The sequence below is a fragment of the Chiloscyllium plagiosum genome, chromosome 7 (genome assembly GCF_004010195.1).
Source record: "Chiloscyllium plagiosum isolate BGI_BamShark_2017 chromosome 7, ASM401019v2, whole genome shotgun sequence".
Classification (NCBI taxonomy): Eukaryota; Metazoa; Chordata; class Chondrichthyes; order Orectolobiformes; family Hemiscylliidae; genus Chiloscyllium; species Chiloscyllium plagiosum.
In genome coordinates, this window is record NC_057716.1 from 1,881,180 (window position 1) to 1,903,454 (window position 22,275).

At 40.8% G+C, this 22,275-nt stretch overlaps 1 protein-coding gene across 4 annotated transcripts in view; it reads left to right on the forward strand.

Annotated features, from left to right (window-relative positions):
- Window positions 1–22,275, forward strand: part of glsa (glutaminase a) — a 137,308-nt gene that overhangs the window by 18,241 nt on the left and 96,792 nt on the right. For all 4 annotated transcript variants that reach the window (XM_043692870.1, XM_043692871.1, XM_043692869.1 and 1 more), the window contains exons 3-5: window positions 9,888–10,009; window positions 13,936–14,065; window positions 14,393–14,472. In XM_043692870.1, coding sequence (XP_043548805.1) covers window positions 9,888–10,009; window positions 13,936–14,065; window positions 14,393–14,472 — 332 coding nt within the window. The remainder of the gene's footprint in view (window positions 1–9,887; window positions 10,010–13,935; window positions 14,066–14,392; window positions 14,473–22,275) is intronic.

Below are 22,275 nucleotides of genomic sequence, written 5' to 3' on the forward strand. Positions count from 1 at the left end.
ACCCAGAGTTTGGGTTGGATAGATGGGAGGGCAGCTTGTTAAGTCTCTGCATTACTGCTTGTGCTATGAGACCTGATATTGGTGATCCCATGGGTGTTCCATTGATTTTATTTGTAGGTTGTGTTATTGAATGTGAAATGGATGGTGAAGCACAGGTACAGTTGGTGTAGCAGGTAGGTCCCTCCCTACCTGGTACACCAACAGATTAGTCAAGAAACTCTTCCAAAAACAAATACCTAATTGAAAATCCATACCATTCTCTCCACCTATGAATTCCTGAATACCGAAGACACCAAAATAGAAGAGGACAAAATAATGGTCTCCTTTGACATTACAGCCCTTTTCACATCAATTAACATCGACCTGGCATTACTACGAGGAAAACTAGGACCACAAGCACTAGACAGCATCGTCAACTTCAGCAAAAACAACATCTTCAAGCTAGTGGAACTGTGCCTCACCACCCACTTTACATTCAATAACAAAACCTGCAAACAAGTCAACGGAACACTTGTAGGATCACCATATTAGATCTCCTAGCACAAACAGTAATGCAGCGACATGAACAAACTGCTCTCATCTATCCAGCGATGAATAAAACTAAAGGATCCATTAGCTACTACCAGCAAATCTCATGTCATTTACAAGATACCATGCAAAAACTAAAACTGCATTGGACAAACCAGCAGGAAACTTGCCATCAGGATACACAAACATCAACTAGCCACCAAAAGACATGACCCACTATCACTAGTTTCCATACATCCAGACAAAAAAAAGACACCACTTTGACTGGGGCAACATATACATCCTAGGACAGGAGAAACAGACATGAGAATTCTCAGACATGGCATTCTAACTAGAACTTAATCAATAAACACATTGATTCCTCCCTTTTCGCTTGGATCTGGAGTGGAGGGTGCTGCATGCAGCAGTCCCCTGCAACCGCAGACTGCAGTGGTTCACAGACTCACAGCCCAACTGCTTGTTCTGTGGTGCTGTGGAGTCCGTGGACATGTATATATTGGGTGTGGGCACTTGCATTCCCTTTTTGATTTTCTAAAAAACCTTCTGTTTTTGGTTGCATTTCAGTCGCACGCTTCTGATCTTTGGGCAACCGGTATGGAGGGGGTGGGTAGGTCTGAGGAACTCCTAGTGGGTCTGCTCCTGGGCCTGGCTAAACTGGCCAAAAACAGGTCCAGGCAGTGGGCAGTTAGGGCCAACAACCTGCCCCTCACCCGTGGTTATGTTTAGAGCCTGGGCCTCTCTGGAGAGGGAACACACTGTGTCCACCAACACCCTTGAGCTGTTCAGGGAGAGGTGGGCACCGTAGGGAGTGGAGTGCATTATTTCCCCCTCCAACTCTATTTTAATTTAATCCCTGCCCTCCCCTTCACCGTTTGATCAAACAGCCCTTTGGTGTGAAGGGCACTGCTTGTCACTGGCCACTTGAGAGCTTTGTTTTCTTCCTGGTGGTGGAAATTGAATAAAGACTTGTACACCTTGTGTCTTACACAGACACACACACACACAGACACACACACACAGACACACACACACCATTCCGGCATTTCCCAATGACATGTTTGACGAACCGACTTATAGTTCCTGCTTCTGCCTCTCTCCTTACTTGGAATGATCTACACCTGAACCAGAGGGTTACCAATAGCCTGGAGGCAGATTTGCCATTTTTCTTCGGGAGAGTTTAAACTTATTCAACAGGGAGGTGGGATCCTATATTGTAGTTCCAGTGTCCAAGAGGTTGACAATAGTGAGTTCAAAAATGAAGTTTCAAGCTTACAAGAGTTCTCCAACATGCAGGAAGATGGTTTGCAGTGTGTCTACTTCAAATCCAGGAGTATCCGGAATAAGGTGGGTGAACTTGCAGTATGGGTTGGTACTTGGGGCTTCGATGTTGTGGCCTTTTCGGAGACATGGATAGAACAGGGTTAGGAATGGTTGTTGCAGGTTCCAGGATTTAAATGTTTCAGTAGGGACAGAGTCATAGAGTCCTAGCGATGTACAGCATGGAAACAGACCCTTCGGTTCAACTTGTCCTTGCTGATCAGATATCCCAACCCATCCAGTCCCAACTGGCAGCACCTGGCCCATATCCCTCCAACCCTTCCTATCCATTTCCCCATCCAGGTGCCTTTTAAATGTTACAATTGTACCAGCCTCCACCACTTCATCTGGCAGCTCATTCCATACAAGTACCACCCTCTTTGTGAAAACGTTGCCCCTTAGGTGTCTTTTAAATCTTTCCCCTCTCACCCTAAACCTATGCCCTCTAGTTCTGGACTCCCCCATCCCAGGAAAAAAGACCTTGTGTATTTACCCTATCCATGCCCCTCATGATTTTATAAACCTGCATAAGGGCACCCCTCAGACTCTGAAGCTGCAGGGAAAATAGCCTCAGCCTGTTCACCCTCTCCGTATAGCTCAAATCCTCCAACCCTGGCAACATCCATGTAAATCTTTTCTAAACCCTTTCAAGTTTGAGTTAGAGAAGATGGTAAAAGAGGTGGAAGTGGCATTGTTAGTCAAGGACAGTATTAAGGTTGCAGAAAGGGTGTTTGAGGACTCGTCTCCTGAAGTAATGTGGGTTGAGATTAGATACAGGAAAGGAGAGGTCATCCTGTTAGGAGCTTTCTATTGGCTTCCAAATAGTTGGAGATGTAGAGGAAAGGAAAGCAAAGATAATTTTAGACAGGAGCGAGAGTAACAGGGTAGTTGTTACGAGGTTTTTAACTTTCCACATATTGACTGGAAATACTATAGTTCAAGTAATTTAGATGGGTCAGTTTTTATCCAGTGGGCGCAGAATGGTTTCTTGACACAGATGTTTTTTTATTTCAAAAATAAACTTTATTCATAAAATTATTTGGATCTCTATACAATTGGTTATGCCATTCTTGTGCACATATTACATTGTTTTATATACAGACAGCGACATTTATTTTTCATATATACAAGTCTGTACATTTACTATCCAGCTCTTCTGCTGAGGCGTCAGCGGAGCCCAAATGACTGGGTGGGCCCCCTGTTCTTCTTAGGCAGGCAGATGTTACACAGTGGTCTTTCCCCATCGCGCCTTGGCGGCAGCTGCCCCAAGCTTCAGCGCGTCCCTCAACATGTAGTGCTGGACCTTGGAATGTGCCAGTCTGCAGCACTCAGTCGGGGTCAACTCCTTCAGCTGGGTGATCAACACGTTTCGGACCGCCCAAAATGTGTCTTTCACCGATTTGATGTGCGTCCCGGGGAACAGACCGTAGAGCACGGAGTCCCGGGTCACGGCGCTGCTCGGGACGAATCTCGACAAACACCACTGCATTCCTGTCCAGACTTCTGCGTAGGCACATTCCAGAAGGAGGTGTGTGACAGTCTTGTCTCCCCTACAGCCGCTTCGAGGTCAGCGTGCGGTGCGGCTGAGAGTCCGGGCGTGCATAAAGGATCTCGCAGGCAGAGCTCTTCTCACCACCAGCCAAACCATGTCTTTGTGCTTGTTGGAAAGTTCTGGCAATGAGGCATTCTGCCAAATGACTTTGATAGTCTGCTCAGGGAGCCGCTTGATAGGATCCGCCCTCTCCTTTTCCTGAAGGGTCTCAAGGACACTGCTGACCACTTCCTGATGGACTTGTGGTCAAAGGTGTTTTTCTTCATAAACTTCTCCACGAAGGGCAGGTGATACGGAACGGTCCAACTACTCGGAGCGTTCCGTGGCAGCGAGGCCAAGCCCATCCTTCGCAATACCGGGGACAGGTAGAACCTCAGTATGTAGTGATACTTGGTGTTTGCGTACCGGGGATCCATGCACAGCTTGATGCAGCCACACACACAGGTGGCCATCAGGGTGAGGGTGGCATTGGGTGTGTTTTTTTTTTTTCCCCCGTTACCCAGATCTTTATACATCGAGTCCCTTTGGACCCGGTCCATCTTTGATCTCCGTATAAAATGGAAGATGGCCCGGGTGACTGCAGTGGCACAGGTTCTGGGAATAGGCCAGACCTGTGCCATGTATAACAGCAATGACTGTGCCTCACACCTGATGACCAGGTTTTTTCCTGCGATAGAGAGTGACCATAGCTTCCATCTGCCTCACTTTGCTGATACGCTTCTCCCAAGACTTGGTGCACGCCCCAGCTCCCCCCGTACCAAATACCCAGCATCTTCAGGTGGTCGGTCCTGACGGTGAAGGGGATCGAGGATTTGTCGGCCCAGTTCCCGAAGAGCATGGCCTTGCTCTTGCCTCGGTTTACCCAGCCCCCGAGTCCCGTTCGAACTGGTCACATATGCACGTGAGTCTGTGCACGGACAGCGGATCCGAGTAGAAAACGACGATGTCATCCATGTACAGGGAGGCCTTAACCTGTAGGCCCCGGCTGCCAGGAATTGTCACCCCTCTCAGGCTCGCATCCTTCCTGATGGACTTGGCAAATGGCTCTATGCAGCACACAAACAAGGCAGGAGAGAGAGGGCAGCCCTGCCTGACTCCAGATCTGACTGGGAAGCTATCTGATTCCCACCCATTGATTGAGACTGCACTGACCATGTTGGTGTAGAGCAGTCTGTTCCAATTGCAGATTCCCTCCCCAAAGCCATATGAGAACATCTCTCATATAGGAGTGTGATATCCTGTCAAAGGCTTTCTCCTGGTCCAGGCTGATGAGGCAGGTGTCCAACCCTCTGTCTTGCATGTAGGCGATCATATCCTTCAGGAGTGTGAGACTCTTGGCGATCTTCCTGCTCGGTACACAGGTTTGGTCAGGGTGAATCACCGACCCCGGAGCAGACCTGACCTGCTTGGCGATAACCTTTGACAAAAGTTTGTAATCTGCATTCTGCCTAGTGAGATTGGTCTCCAATTTCTGATTTCCTCCCTCTCCCCCTTCCACTTGTAGATGAGGATGATGGTGCTTTTCCTCATGGATTCACTCATGGTACCTGTCAGAAGCTAACTGACATACACCTCCAGCAGGTCCTGGCCAATCAAGTCCCGGCCAATCAAGTCCCACAGAGCAGAATAGAGCTCGACCCAATAAGCCGTCGCTTCCGGGAGTTTTATTCTTTTCGAAGGACTCGAGGGCTTTGGTCAGCTCGTCAGAGAAAGCGGCTGGTCCAGCCTCTCCCATGTTCTGCCGTCTAAGACCTCCGTCATAGAGGACAGGAATGACTGGGAGGCCACGCTGTCGGTTGGCTTCGCGTCATACAGATTGGCATAGAAGGATTTGCTGATCCGCATGACGTCAGCCTGAGATGACGTTATCGAGCCAACTTCTTCCTTCAGGCTGCTGAGCACGGAGCTCTCTTTGTGCATCTGCTGGAAGAAACGTGAGCATGTCTCGTCCTGCTCCACGGACCGGACCCTGGACCGGAAGATTATCTTTGAGGCCTCCGAGGCAAAGAGCGAGGCTTGCTGGCCGTTCACCTCCTTGAGGCCTTCCGTGACATCAACGCCCATCGTCTGCAACAGAAGCAGGTTCTGCATACTTTCCTGGAGCTGGGACAGTTTTCCCTACCTCTCTCTCGCCTCCTGAATACCTTTTGAGGATGCAGAATGTCTTGATGTTCCCTTTTACTGTTTCCCACCAGTCTGCTGGGGATTCAAAGAGGGGCTTCACGGTTCTCCAACCTGCGTAGTCCCTCTTGAGCTCCTCAATGTGTTTCCCAGGGTCAATAGCTTTGTGTTCAGCTTCCACGTTCCCTTACTAGCCCGCTGCTCGTCCTGTAGGTGACAGTCGGCCAGCAGGAGGCAGTGGTCAGAGAAGAACACTGGCTTGACGTCGGTGGATCTGACCGAGAACGTTCGACTCAGTATGTCGATAGACCAACAAGGGGTGAGGCCCCATTGGATTTCATACTGGGTAATGAACCTGGAGGTAAGTGAGCACTTTACTGATAGTGACCATATCTCAGTTATGTTTACTTTAGCAATGGAAAGGGATAGGGCAAGAGTTAATGCTGGTGGAAAGGCAATCCAGGTGCGATTATGCAAGATTTAGGATGCATAGGCTAGGGAAGGAAACTACAGGGGACTGGCGCGATTGAAATGTGAAGCTTACTCAAGGAACAGCTACTGCATATCCTTGATAAATCTGTACCCGTCAGGCAGAGAGGAAGTGGTTGAGTGAGAGAGCCGTGGTTTTCTAAAGAAGTTGAATCTCTTGTCAAGAGGAAGAAGGCTTATGTCAGGATGAGACGTGAAGGCTCAGTTAAGGCACTTGAAAGTTACAGGTTAGCCAGGAAAGACCAGAAGAGAGAGCTAAGAAGAGACAGGAGGGGTCATGACAAGTCGTTGGCAGATAGGATCAAGGAAAACACTAAAGCTTTTTATAGGTATGTCAGGAATAAAAGAATGATTGGAGAAAGATTAGGGTCGAAAGTGCCGTGCTGGAAAATCGCCGCAGGTCAGGCAGCATTCGAGGAGCAGGAAAATTGATGTTTCGGGCAAAAGCCCTTCATAGGACATGAGGGGAAGTTTTGCGTGGAGTCAGAGGAGAAAGCAGAGGCACTAAATTTTTTTGGTCAGTATTCACACTAGAAAAAGACAATGTTGTCGAGGAGAATGCTGAAATACAGGCTACTGAGGATCACAGGAGGAGGTGTTAATAATTCTGCAAAGTGTGAAAATAGATAAATCTCCTGGGCCAGATGGGATTTATTCTAGGATTCTCTGAGAAGCCTGGGAGGAGATTGCAGAGCCTTTAGCTTTGATCTTTGTCATTGTCTATAGGAATAGTGCCAGAGGACTGGACGATAGCAAAACAAGTTGTCCCCTTGCACAAGAAAGGGAGTAGAGACAACCCTGGTAATTATAGGCCTGTGAGCCTTACTTCGGTTGTGGGTAAAGTGTTGGAAAAGGTTATGAGAGAGTGGATTTATCAGCATCTAGAGAGGAATAAGTTGATTAGGGATAGTCAATACAGTTTTGTGAAGGTTAGGTCATGCGTCACAAGCCTTATTGAGTTCTTTGAAATGGTGACCAAACAGGTGGATGAGGGTAAAATGCTTGATTGTGATGTATATGGATATCAGTAAAGCGTTTTGGCAAGGTTCCCCGTGGTAAACTATTGCACAAAATACGGTAGCATGGGATTGAAGGTGATTTAGCAGTTTGGATCAGAAATTGGCTAGCTGAAAGAAGACAGAAGGTGGTGGTTGATGGGAAATGTTCATCCTGGATTTCAGTTACTAGCAGTGTATCACAAGAATCTGTTTTGGGTCCACTGCTGTTTGTCATTTTTATAAGTGACGTGGATGAGGGTATAGAAGGATGGGTTAGTAAATTTGCAAATGACACTAAGGTCAGTAGAGTTGTGGACAGTGCTGAAGGATGTTATAGGTTATAGAGGGACATAAATAAGTTGCAGAGTTGGGTTGAGAGGTTGCAAATGGAGTTTAATGTGGAAAAGTGAGAGGTGATTCAGTTTGGAAGGAGCAATAGGAATAAAGAGTACTGGACTCGTGGTAAGATTCTTGGCAGTGAGGATGTGCAGAGATCTCTGTGTCCATGTACATCAAACCTTGCCAACCCTTGATAGGGTTGTTAAGAAGGCATATGGTGTGTTCGTTTTTATTGGTAGAGGGATTGAGTTTTGGAGCCAGGAGGTCATGCTGCAGCTGTACAAAACTCTGGTGTGGCCGCACTTGGTGTCACAAAGCTGGTCCGTTTTTCTAAAAGCTGTTCCTTTTCTCAAGGACATTGTGTCTTTGATTTTTTTTCAGAGGGGTCATAAAACACACTGGGCTCCAAAATGGCTGAGTTTGGTACAGAGATAAAAGGGTATTGGAGGGATTTTTGTTTTATACATAAACTGATGAGACTTTAGGTCAAAGATTTTGCTTTTTAGAAGTCACTGTATAAGTCAAGGGGGTGTGGCCAGCTCTCTAGCTGAGTTGTTCCGTTCAGAACTAGTTAGGAGTTCACCTGTGGAGCTGTGGGGGAACAGGCTGCTAGATTCTCTCCTGCTCTTCTCACTTCAACTTGTAAGCCTTTGTTTCTTTTTTTTTTGCTCTGTGTTTAAGCAGTTTGTTCATTGGGACTATTGTGCATATTTGGAACAGCATAATTAAGTCTCTAGTTTGGGATAATCTGAGTTTTGTGAGTATTCTATATTCTGTTCTTTGTGTTTCATTCTGTAACTTTGTGAATAAAGTTTTCTATTTTAAAACCTGGTAGTCAACCTAGCTAACTTTGGGTAATTTTCATTGTACACTTGCTGAAACAAATTGCAAAGTTATGGTCTGGGCTGCCTGCTTTAGAATGTTTTGAGTGGTCTGGCCTAGTGCATAACGTTAGAGTATTATGTACAGTTCTGGTCACCGCACTATAGGAAGGATGTGGAAGCTTTGGAAAGGGTGCGGAAGAGATTTACTAGGATGTTGTCTGGTATGGAGGGAAGGTCTTGAGGAAAGACTGAGGGACTTGAGTCTGTTTTCATTAGAGAGAAGGAGGTTGAGAGGTGACTTAATTGCGTCTTATAAGATAATCAGAGGGTTAGATTGGGTGGACAGTGAGCGCCTTTTTTCTTGGATGGTGATGACTAGCATGAGGGGACATAGCTTTAAATTGAGGGGTAATAGATATAGGACAGATATCAGAGGTACTTTCTTTACTCTGAGAGTAGTAGGGGCGTGGAATGCACTGCCAGCAACAGTTGTCTACTCGTCGACTTTGAGCATTTAAATGGTCATTGGATAAACATGTGGATGAAAATGGAATAGTGTAGGATAGCTAGGCTTCAGATTGGTTCCACAGGTTGGTGCAACATCGAGGGCTGAAGTGCCTGTACTGTGCTGTAATGGTCTAGATGTCACCTTTCCAGTCTTCCCACCCACTTTGAGCTTTCTATAATAAGTAATTTTGTAAGATTAGTCAACCTCTGCAGCCATTTATTTTACAAACAATCGGGTTCAGGGGACCATTCGGACTAATCCTGTTCGTTTTCCGTGTTCTTTTCTCTTGGGACTGTTTCAAGTTCCTTTCTCCCTGTTTTGTTGACTTACTGATTTTCTTCTATTTTTATATTTTATTGTGAAGACTGAGAAAGCATATTGTATTTATGCTCTCATTTATTTGTTTCCCATTATTGATTGATTGTCCATTCTTATTCTCAAAGGGACCTCAGCTTACTTTTGTGGAAGCTTTTACTTTTTTAAAAAATATTTCTTCTTTTCCTTCATTCTTCTTCCTCTAGTCCAGTGCAAATCTTCACAGCATTATAAGTTTTTTTTAAAAAATTTAATAGCATTCTTACTTTTTTCGCCATAGACAATTAGCTCAGCTGGCTGGATGGTTGGTTAGCAGTGTAGAGTGATTTCACCAATGCCAATACAATTCCAATACTGACTGAAGTCACCATGAAGACACTGCTTCTTCAATCTCACCCTGAACTGAGGCATAGTGACTCTCCAGATAAAACACCACCAGTTGTGAGTCTCTAATGTGAGAGCTGGAAATGTCCTCTAGGGTTATGGTAAATGTCTCAGTTTAACTTTCAGTTCCTTAAAGATCTGTTCCATGAAGAAAGCAATAGTTAGTCATGAAATGTCTCCTTAAATGTCGTCTTGCTGCTTACCCTATAATGTATTTCCCAGACCAATTTACCTTCTAAGTAATTTTGCTAATATGATAGAATGTTAAGTATTTTGTAAATTTATGTCTAATAGAAACAGGATTGAAATTACCCAGATGAATTTCTTGTAGGGCAGAGAGAAGTAGACTTCTTGCCAGTCTGTGGTTTTGAACCCAAATTTCAAGTGACAAGACAATTTGGTATCGTGATGTGCCATCTCGACTTCTCATATCTTGCCTCAATTTAAAAAAAGAACTTGTTGGGCATAAGATTGAAAATGTATTTGAATACTACCTTTTTTTTTTCAAATAGGTTCTGAAATCCACAGGATTGCGTACATCAGATCCTCGACTGAAAGAATGCATGGATATGCTTAGAACAAATGTGCAGGCAGCGTCTGATGGTGTAATGCTGGACAAAGAACTTTTTAAAAAGTAAAGCTTTGCACAATTGTTAAATTCTCTGATCTGAAATGCTGATGAGTATTGTGCTTTGTCAGACAATCCACTTGGTTTCTATTTTCATGAACTTGTTTGTTTGTTCCTTCCACTGGAAAGGGTATGAAAAAGGTGGCAACGAGTGAGCAAGATTGAGGATTTAATTTGTTTTTTCCAAATCTTGCATAAAATCTTCCAAAAACATAGTTTTGGAGAAAAGAATTGTTGAGTGAAAATATTTTTATGGAGTAATTAACGATTCAAATTTAGAGGCTACGTAAAATAAGTTGCTGTGGACCTTGAGGAAGATTTTGCCAGAACATTAAGTTTTAGACTATTGTGTAAAAAATTCTCCTGCAGAATAGCAAGTAAGCCTTTCAACTTGGTTTTGACAAGTTTATGTCCTGACCCAAAGTATGAAAGAAGAGGCTCTTGAAATTTTTCATGACTAGCAGGATCAAGTTACAAGATAATGCGGTTCAATATAGTATCATATTGGTAACTGTTAATGCCAAGGTAGGCTGTTTTTGTGAATAGTGTATTGGCCCACATGGTCTAACAACAAAGGTGACATACAAATGAATTAATGTTGTCACAATTATCAAATTAAGATATTACAAATACAAATTTTTAAGCATCACTCCAGGCAAAGCTGGACATGCAAAAATTCAGATGGCTGAACATGAAGGCAAATCAACTTTATTACAATAAGGAGGTTTTGAAATAACTATTAAAACAGAATCATATCCTGGAGCTGACTGACTGTAATTAAATAGCAGTAGTTGTCACAGTGAATATCAAGCTGAAAATTTCTAAAAATAAAAAGAGAGCCAGGAACACTGAATCTTGAACGACTGACTGTAATACCCTGTAATTACAGAAGCTATCTTGAACTATTATGCTATACTGTAGGATTGGCCAATAATGAATGTGGAAGAGAAGTTTAACATGTTCAACAAGTCTTGACAGAAATTAGAAAGTTAACCTTCTGACTAAAAGAAGACAGGCCCATGAATTTTGCGAGAGAATTGGAGCTTGTATTGAAGGTGAAAAAGAATGGGACGTTGCTCGAACCTGATGGCATAAGTCTCTTCTACTGAAGCAACAGGAAAGTTGGGTACTGAAAAGCTTGTTCTGACTGGCAGCAAGATCTAAAACACATTGTGTCTAAGTCACGTCACTTTGCCAAACAAACATTACACACTAGAACATGAGTTATATTGAGCAATCATAAGACAGATAGTAAATACCATCCTCAGAATCCTGATGCTCAGTGTTAGAGAGTTTTTAATCAGAGGTTTCAGATTCTTGGGATCCCAGGTTTCTATTCCTGGCTGTACAATCTGGAGAAATCTTGGCTCTGCAAATCCCACTTCTTAAAAATTGCCACCTATTTCCCATTTTCATTTGCTGGGATGTAGGAGGAGTGTAGAAGTTGAATTGGGAATTAGGCTAGGTGAGCTGGGAAGATTCTAGGAGGATACCAGTTCTTTCGGAAGTCTGAGTGGAAAACCTGCCTTGGATTCAGCAATGTGATTATATGTAAAGATTAAAATGGAAAAACTCTCCTGTTCTCACCCCTGGCTCCTTTGGTTGGAATGGATGGGCAATGTCCATGTACCCACATTTTCTTAGCATATGTGCCAACTCACTTTTATGCTTTTCTCTTCATGCCTAGTCACTTATTATCCACCATAAGCATTAATCAGAAAGCATTTTGACAAAAAATAAAGTTACTTGTCTACTGAGCTGTCGCTCTTGTAAAAGACTAATTGCATACAAATCTAATGCATTGAAATTGTTTCAACTAAGCCCTTGAATACACAATTCAGGTGTTCAATCTGATGTCAATGAAAAAATTCCACACAATAAGCAATTTGAGTTCTCTCAGGTTCCCATTGTGACATTATAGTCTGGAAGTCACTCGTGCAGCATAAATCCAATAACAGTTTTATATTACCAAGGTATCAGTTAAAGTGTGTTTGCTTTAACGCAAGGAATATCAGGAATAAAAGTGACGAACTTAGAGCATGGATCAGTACCTGGTGCTATGATGTTGTGGCCATAACAGAGACATGGGTTTCTCAGGGGCAGGAATGGTTGCTGGATGTTCCAGGGTGTAGAGCATTTAAAAAGCATAGGGAGGGGGGGAAAACGAGGAGGGGGTGTAGCACCACCAATCATCTACCTATTGTACTCTAGCTACCTTCCCCCCACAGCCCTACCTCCCTCTCATTTATCTCATCACCCACTCGGCGCTCAGCCTCATTCTTGACGAAGGACTTTTGCCCAAAACATGTATTCTCCTGCTCCTTGGATGCTGCCTGACCTGCTGTACTTTTCCAGCACCACATTCTTAACTGTTTCAGGGCACCTCTTTAGTCTGCAAGTATGATGCAGAGCTTCCAGTGGTATGCCTTTTAATTCTTTACCTGATTTTCTGCTGACACCTCTAATCTTGGTGTACTGTTCCAATGAAACTTAGTGCAAACTTGAAAAAGCACCTCATGTTTTGATTAGGCGTTTCAAAGCCATCTAGACTCAACGTTTGCATTCAACAACTTCAAGCTATTATCTCTGTTCTCCTCCTATTTTGTTTGTTTTTCTCGTGTTTTGGTTTTAATCCTATTTGTTTTCATTTTTTGCTTTAGAGTGGCTATTATTCATTATTTTGCCATTCATGCCTCATCTGGACTACCTCTTTTGGCACCTTTTACTTGTCCAATTACTGCTCCCTTTGGTTTTGCCGACTAACCTTTGTGTCAGTACTGGTCTCCTGTCCCTTTCCAGACCTAACCTTTTTTTGCCCCTTTTTATCCTATTTCACCTGCTTAAAAGGTACTACTTTTTGTTTTAATTGCCATTTTGATAAAATGGCTGTCCGACATGCTGAGTATTTCTGGATTTTGTTTTGATTTGTTTTGGCTTTATTTTGTTTTTGGATTGAGTGGCTCAGTACCACTACTCTCAGCTGAGCTAGTTTAATCCTGAAAGTTTTCTGTATGGATTTTGGCCTTCAGGGAGTGAGAGAAGTAACCAGTGAGATAAAACCGAATTGACTTGGAGCTCACCAGTGTCTCTGCTCCGTGTGCATTTCTCTATGACCCCACTTGTACAAAGGCATAGACCTTTCTTCATATTGACGTCATCCTCCAGCATGTTTTTCGAACTATTGGAAATAAAATTGTAGTGAATCCTGATCACTCATGGTCCAGCATATCCCTGACAGTACTATTACATCAAAATTGTACATCAGTTCAAATGGCAAAACTTGCCGCCGCCTCCCTTTTGTGCTTGTCCACCAACTGCAAGTTAAAGCTGTCAGTGTGAGTGCACCTGCAACAATACTCAAAAGCTCGATACCATCCAGGACAAAGCAGTTCTTTTGATTTCTAGCCATCTATCATTTTAAGCAATCATTCCATCCATCAAGGTGCATTTTAACAACTTACCAAAATTTCTTCACAAGTGCCTTCCGAAGCAGTAATTTATCTTCTGGAAGAAAAAGGACAGTGAGTGCATGAGAATATTGTTACTTGCAAGTTCTCCTCCAAGTCTGAGACCATCTTGACTTGAAACTATACTGCTGCTGCTTCATTGTCAAAAAGTAAACATCTTGGAATTTCTTCCCTCACAACACTGGTTTATCTGCATCATACCGATTACAGAGGTTCTCCAGGACAGCTAGGAATGGGCAATAAATACTGAACTAGCCAGCAATGCTCATCCCAGCAGTGAATAATGAAAAAAGTTTGGTCTGATATTTGAAACTCTAATTTAATTAGGTTAGTAGAACTTTTATAGTTTAGGACAAATTTGTATGATTGGCATAAACTCATTCTGTGACACATGTATATGGAATCTTGAGTTCTGGCATTAATTTACAGTAACTTTGGGTCTTTTGTGTGTCTATTTTATTTTAGATGTGTTGGAAGCAATATTGTACTGCTCACACAAGCATTTAGGAGGAAATTTGTCATCCCAGATTTTGAAATATTTGCATCCCATATCGATGGTCTTTATGAGAATGCCAAAAAAATGTCTGGAGGAAAGGTATGATTTGAAATTGATTTTTAGTACTGTAAGAAATTGAATTCTAAACTGCTAAATATAAATTCAAAAATGCATTTACCCACAGGAACTAAGTTTTTATTTTCCTTTTATGTTAATAATGCTGTATATTAGAAAAACAGTGAATAGTTGTAGACTTGGAAGGAATGTAGGGCGGCCATAAAAGTAATGCATTTTTTTTTGTAAATGCAGTGGTGTTCTAGTTTCAAATACTGTAATTTTTAAAACTAAACTTGTTGGGGAAACTTGCAAGCAGGGCTATTATGCAAAAACACTTCACTTAGATATTTCTTTTTTTTTTCTCAAAAGGTTGCTGACTATATTCCACAACTGGCTAAATTTAGTCCAGATTTGTGGGGCGTGTCATTGTGCACAGTAGATGGGCAAAGGTAAGAAACAGAAACTTTATTTTAGAAATTTAGCAGAGTCTTGGAAGTGTTGGCTGTAAAGCTTTCGTGACTACAGAATATATCTTATTCATGTCTATTTATTTTCCTTTTGATACCATCTCTGATAACATTAATCACCAAGATTTACTTGTGAGCAGTTCGTTTGTGCTTTTTTTTAAATGAAAGAGCCCAATTTTAAGTTTCTGTGGTAAGTTGTTCCTACTAACAGATATTCACAGCTATCAAAATAAGTCATGTCTCAAATAACTGAATTATTCTCTGAACAAGTTTGTGTTCAACTTTTTTTTAAAATGGACTCTCCCTTTAATTGATTTGATTTTTAAATGAGAACATGTTAGCTTCCGATTAGAGTTATAAGATCAAGAACCTCTTGAGGTCGTTCCATTGTTCGGTTTGACCATGGCTTATCTGTTTCTTAGCTCTATTTACCTACTTTTGTTCCATGTTCCTTAACCACAAAAATAACTATCAGTCTCTATTTTACTTGAAGTTTAATTTGTGTAACCTGTCCTCGTTTTAATCTTTTAAATCTGGGTTTTTTCTGAATCTGCATCGCAGCCCTCTCCAATGCCAGTTTAGCTTCCATTGATGTGGAGACTGAGTGCATAATTCCAAATATTGTTTGATCAATGCTTTTATGTTTATAAAATCCATTCATTTGGCTTCTAGCCACCTTGAGTTGAAAACCACATTTTTTTGAGTCTTTGTACTTGTAAATTTGGGCACTGAATCTAGAACTTGCTAACAATTTAGAAAATAATATGTATCTTTCTTGGATCATAATTGAATGACGTTACACATACACAACTCTATCTGTCACAGTTTTGCTCACTCATTGTGCCCATCATGCACCTTTGCAATTTAGATCTACACCACTTGAGAAATTAACTCAATTAGTGGTGTCAGCAGACTTGGATGTACAATATTCTTTTCTACTATTCATGAACATAATAAAAATTTGAGGCTACAGTTCAAATTCCCAGGGATGCCACTAGTTACACCACATTGATTTGGAGTATATACCCACTGTTGTTGTTGTTGTTCTGCACTCACGCCCCCCCATCACTTGACAATTTTCTTTAATTCTGTGTGCTTTCACTTTTCCCCACTATCTCTAATGCAGCACTTTTTCCAATACATTTTAGAAGTCCAAATAAATAATATTCATACAAATATTCCTTTGTTTACCATGAAAATTCTCAAAAATTCAACATGTTGACAGATAATCTGCTTTCTGTCTAATTTGTTTACATTTTTCAATGTACTCAGTCACACTGTCCCTCATAACAGATTTTGATAATATTTCCACTGTAGATATTAGCTGTCTCCTGGTTTCTCTCCCACCTTTCTTAAATAATGGAGTAGCATTAGTCATTTTCTAATACAAAGGAAAAATTCCTGAATCAGAAAATAGTTTGTTTTGTAAATAATGACTAAAGAATCCACATTTTATTTCCATCTACTCTAACAAATTGAGATGGAATTCATTTTAGAATTTAAAAAAAAATTGTCAGTCACATTTTCCATATTCTTTTATTTAAACTTGTGTTAAATCTAGTAAAGTCTTAAGTTTTAGTCTTGGGAATTTCTAAATTGATAGCTCCTATTTTAAATAAGTTTGCCCCTATTGAATTAATAAGTCACTCATGTTTTAGTCTTTTTCCCTATTTCTCGAATAAATGTATTATGCTGCTTTACTCAACGATTGTAACGATCAAAAAGGATGAATATTTATCCTTCATGTTTGATTACATTGTAATCTTGTAATATTTGCAGATGATGGATGCTAGAACCCAGCCATGAATAAATAGTTTATCTGACATTAGTGGCTTTCCATGTATGCCACAATGTCTATTTTATTTCAACCACATATTGAAGTACTCTTTTTTTTTTTTCTCTCTCTCTCTCTCTCTCTCTCTCTCTCTCTCTTCCCCCCCCCCCCCTCACCAAGGCTTGTGTTCATCTTCACTGAGTATCTGAAAGCCATGGTACCTAGTGAGCCTTTCGCTGTTTTCTTTGGTGTCATGGTTTCTCTTTCTACTGTCTTTAGGTTCTGGATGAAAAGTACTCCTCTTTTACATGACGATTACCTCACTTTATTTCCCTCTAACTATTCATTTCATCTGTTTGATCTTACTTTGTTTACAAAGGATAGATTGGTTCAAAATGGAGTGCTGCAACACAAGTTTACTTCCACAAAATTTGGCAATTATTGTATTTCCACTTTAAACATGTTCTGATCCACTGTGTTCTGCTTCAGTGTACTTCACTTCCACATGCTGCGCTTTGTTTTCTAAGAGCCATTCGGACCATTTAACAGATCCATACTGAAGCAGTTGATTCCTCCTCTCTACTTGTGTTCATGACTCAAATTTGAGAAGGATATGGATATAGTGTGTAAATATGGGATTGATGTCGACAATCAGCTTTTATCTAGAATGGTAGGGCAGGTGTGAAGGGTTGAATCACCACTACCTGTTCTGGTGTTCCTAACATTTCTAAGCCCTTTTAAATCCATTATTTAATCCTTTTTAATCCTCCTTTTGCCTCCCTCTGCTCAGTTCCCAGTGTGAGCATCATCTATTGCACCATCTAAAGTTTTGGTCACTGAAAGATGATCTTATCTCAAATTAGGGTCAGTTTTATGTTTTAGACTCTTCTTTCCCAAGAAATGGACTGGGGCTATCTAGATTCTCTTCACATTGATTCTTACAGACTGAAGAAAAAACTTTTTAAAAAATTCACTTCACACAAAAGAATTTTTTAAATATATTTACAAAGAACATATTTGCACCTAGCACTTAGAAAGTCTTTGTTCCAGAGCTTAAGCATGTCAACAGTTACTTTAAGGAAGGAGATTGATTTATTCTCATTACATTTGAAAATTCCCATCTTCTAAAATTATTGAACAGTGATTTCAATTGCATGAACAGTTTTTCCTTCCTCTCTCCTCAGGATTAATTCTTAAATGAGAACACATAGCCCATACTCTTTTTTTTGTTTAAAAGTCTTGAGATTCAACAGCATTTGCATTTTCCTCATCAACCTTTATTCAATTTCTTTCTCTTTCTCCCCATCTTCCGTCCTCAAAATGACTTTCAGTTCATGAGATTCAAGGTATTATTTATCACTGACAAATTGAATATTTATTGTCCAATCTTCACCATCGTTGAGAAGACAGCAGTGATCTGCTTTCTGAAATCACTGCATTCCATGTGTATAAGTGTTTAACTTCGCATTTTATTGGAATTGATTTTATCTTCATTTTCCCATGTCTTTAGCTTGGTGAATTCAATTGTGACCATCCCTGAGTGTCCTGTTCTTGTCCATCTGGGATATGTGACCTAATTGGGAGTTTCACAGGCAGGTCTGTGTTTAAGCTCTCAGTTGCCATGAAACATAGCCCACCTTTCTTGATTTCTGTGATATTGCAATGTCATACCAAGTGCTTCATGTTGATGCAATAAATTGGTTATGCTTTTGTACTAAATACAACAGAATTTCTTTCGCAAATCCAAAAAACGTCCCACTTCAATAGCATACAAGTAACCAAACAACTGGTGTCCAAGAGCTGCTTTAACTAACTGAATTACCTGATTCCATTTACAACATTTGGAAGACATTCAATTACCATTTCTCATTTGGATTGGCTCCACATAATTGGAGCACAAGAATATTTTTAAAGTGATCACTTGGAGTTGCAGGTAAACCATCAATCTTATGGACTTCAGATCTGCATGTTTGAGCCTTTACACTTGTTTTATTTTTAAAAAATTGCAAAATTACAAAACACTTCAGGCATTTGAATGCATGAAGTAAATACAATGACAAATTTACTGAAATATATTAAACTTTTGCAGTTAGTCTCTGATTTTCTATTTACCTTTTCTAGATTGGCTTTGGATAACAAATGTTCACTACAGAATAATTGAGGATCCAGTGTGTTTGCTGCAACTAGTCAAACTCATTGATTTCAAGAGAGAGTTTTCCCAGCATCATAAGAGTTGGGTTTGGAGGCAGGATGGCTGAGAATTTTTTAAAAATGCATTTGGGTTGTTATCATGATGTGCTTTTTGCCTTCTTCCATCTTTTGTAAGTGTGGTAGGAAACAATGTTAGGAACTCCTGTGGTAGAGGTGTGAGGTCGATAATTGAGAGGGATTTTACATTCGGTTTCCTTCTTTATCGACAAAGAGATTAACCTCCTCCTCTCTCAAGCCAGGTAGGTTAGAGAAAGTAGAGCATGTGGGAGGTATCTTGTTAGCGTAACTGAAACATTCTCAAACTATTGATCAGTTGTCACTGAAGAGTTTCAGGCATGGCCAGTGGGAGACTGCTTTACAAAGAACTTCGTGCTGTCAGATTGCCAGCTCCTTGGAAGGTCCTTCTGACTAGCATTTCATCCAACTTAAGATACACTTCTCTCACACCAGCTTTTAGGGTGGTAGCTTATGTAACTTGATCTCTACCTCTTCTGAGACTAGGCAAGGTACTTAGCACTGCTAAATGTTGCTGGGAGTGACTCCAGCACAAGCATCATCTCCATACAACCTTCCACAAGGAAGAGAGAATGGCCACTGATGCATCTGGTCAGAAAACTGATCCCCAACTGAATATCTGCAGGAAGAGGACCAGATATCCTGATATACACAATCACCAGCCATCTTGGGAATCTCTGGTTTTCATGGCTAATAACCGTTGATGTCCTCAGTGTTTGATTTGCCTTTCCAGTGGACTATGTTGATGCAACTTTGCCATTGATCAATAAGATCTCCTCTCCCATGACCAATTTGAGAGATCTGTTCTGCAAGAAAAGAAAGAAAAGTATATGTGGCCATTGTTGGTTTGTGTGCAGAGATATGAAATTGACCATACATGAGAATGGGTGTGTGTTAGCTCTTTAGATAGGGATGTAAGGTGACTACAAGGAGATGAATGAGTGGAACTATTAAGATGTGTTCACTTGGGGCTTGTATTTCAGAGTGAGATTTGGTATTCACTAGTTGTACTGTCCTAATGACCTAAATTTTATTGGTGCATGGTCTCAGGTTGAAGGGAATACATTGATATTTCATTGTTTTTTTGGACATTTCTTTCCATGCCTGCTCTTCTGGGAAGGCTGTCCTATTTCCACCCTTGGTATAGTTCATCTCAGCTCTGCCTCTGAGGTGTCTCCATTCCTGTGGGCGCTGCGCCCCCTCAAATGGAAATCATGCCTCCCACAAAATGGGTCAGGAGTGTGGTGCTGGAAACGCACAGCAGGTCAGGCCACATCTGAGGAGCAAGAAATTCGACATTTCGGGCATAACCCCTTCATTCCTGATGAAGGGCTTATGTTGGAAATGTTGATTCTCCTGCTCCTCAGATGCCCCTGCCTGAATTGCTGTGCTTTTCCAGCACCACACTCTTGACTCTGATCTCCAGCATCTGCAGTCCTCACTTTCCCCTCCGACAAAATGGCCTCATCATGTCACCTGCTCTTTAATTAGTTGAGGGACCCTGAGATGGGCTCTTATGGCCTTTCAGGGCTGCTGGCACACACACACGCGCACACACACACACACATTCCTCAAAACTCTACCAGCGCTCAGGCAGTAAGATTTCTTCTCAAATCTGTTTCACAACCCTGTCTCCATCATTATATTATTTGTAAAGCTCTTATCTAAGCATTTTTGCAAGATGCTTGGTGGTCGGTAAGTACCTGCTTTATTAAGTATATGAACAATGGAGTTATAACTACACAGACACAATTTTTTGTAAATAGAATGCAGAGAAAAATTGAAGATTCTGGAAATGAAACAAAGAACAGCAAATGCTGAAAAAAGCACAGCAGGTCAAGCAGCATTTAAGAGCAGGTAATTTTGCCTTACAAATGCAAGCCTTTTATCAGAATTGGACTTCTCCAGAACGTAGTTTTATGATTGCCATCAGCTGTCAGATACATTTATCAACATTCGTCATGTGTGAGGCCATGCAGAGAAAGCCAGCAATCTTTCAACACTAGGGGTGGGTGGTGGTACTAATAACCAAATTTTATCTTTATACATATCCTGTTTTTACAGTGGACTTTCCTGCAAGTGGATTCTGTTATATTATTCACAGCCCCATGATAATCTTTTGTTCATCATGCCACACATGTTCTAGACACATAAGCATTTGAATGATAATACTTCCTAATAACTGTTGTACAATTCTTTTGTAAATGTAATTTTAAATATTATTGAATTCAAAATTAATGTGATTTCCACAGTGGAGTAATTAGTAAATCTAGTTGGAATGAGCTGAAAGAGAAATACACCCAACTTTTAAGAGGCTGCAGACACAATTGCATTTTCTAACCACCTAAGAATGTCGTCAACAGGGTTTACAGTACCCAAAACAGGATCCAGCCATTCTGAACAGAATATCTCAAGTGTAAAAATTCACATGTCTGGAAACTACAGTATGTTTATGGATCATCTCATTTATCCAGGAGTATAAATGGTAATCAGATGGCTCCCCCATGTCTTTTCTTTGCCTTCACTTATATGAAAACTGAAGGTCATCCTAAAGTAAAGCAATAACTAACTTGGAAACTAGTGAATAACAGGTTGTAATCCCATCATGCATGGCTGAGGATAAACGGCATCCACTGATTAATTTTGATTGTCATATGTTACCAGGCTTTTGTTCACAGAAGCTTTTATTTTCAAAAATGCCGTGAATATTTCTACAGATTCTTCATAATGGCAAGAGTGAGAACCACTATAAAATTGCCACATTGCGCATTTTAGAGCAAACTTCTTCATTGGTGTATCATTGGACAACTTACAATGTAAAGTACCATTACACTGCTGAGGATAATGATTATATATTTGTGAATTGCACTGTTAAAACTTTAGCCAGGTCCAGCAAATAAGCATAGACTCAATTTAATTTTGGATCTTTGTGCTGATTTACAAGTATATATTCAGGTGTGTGGGAATACAAGGAGTAGATGCTTTTTACTGCAATACCAGTTCCTACTTAAAAGAGTGAAGGGATATAATTTAAAAATATGTGCCAGAAGTAAATTATAAATTGTTGTACCCGCTTAGAAGCACTGTGAAGGCATCCCATCCGAGGTCTCTGATCCAGGGAAGACCCATTTTGTTGAAATATTGCATGCCTTTGGAATTAATTGGGAGCTGGTTTGAAGCCCTTGCTTGTCAATGGTTGTTTAAAGTATGAGATTGATTCTTAATTTGTGATCATTCATTGTCAAAGGTATGCAAGTGCTGTTTGCTTGTAATGATAGATAAAACCTTCTATATTTACCTCCAATTTTTTTGGCTCAGGACACTGAAATGGCAAGCCTTCACTTTGCTGTTCTTTGATATCAAATGAATTTGAAATGAGCCTCCTTTCTGACCACTCCTGGGCCTCATGTGATGGTATTCTTTGTAATGTAAGAACTTTGAATCAAGTTATCCTTGAATTTGCCTTTGAATCAGTTTAATATAATTGTCTTTTTAAAGCGTAACCTACATTTGATTTGACATTCTGTTGGGTTTGGACCTCAGCCAAGCATGTTTGGAATATTGATGTTTAAATTATTAGCTAATTACTTCAATAGTAGAAGTGCTTGAAGAATAGGGCAAATATAAAACTATGTAATCTTCAAAGTAAGGCTTCTTGCTTCTTTAATGGAGTAGAATTATGCAGTAAAAATGTCCAAAACTCTGGTGATCATGTACATATGATTTAAATTCCTAGTCTATGTTTGAGACAGGCTGTCATCCAATGACTTCTGAAAATCAAATTC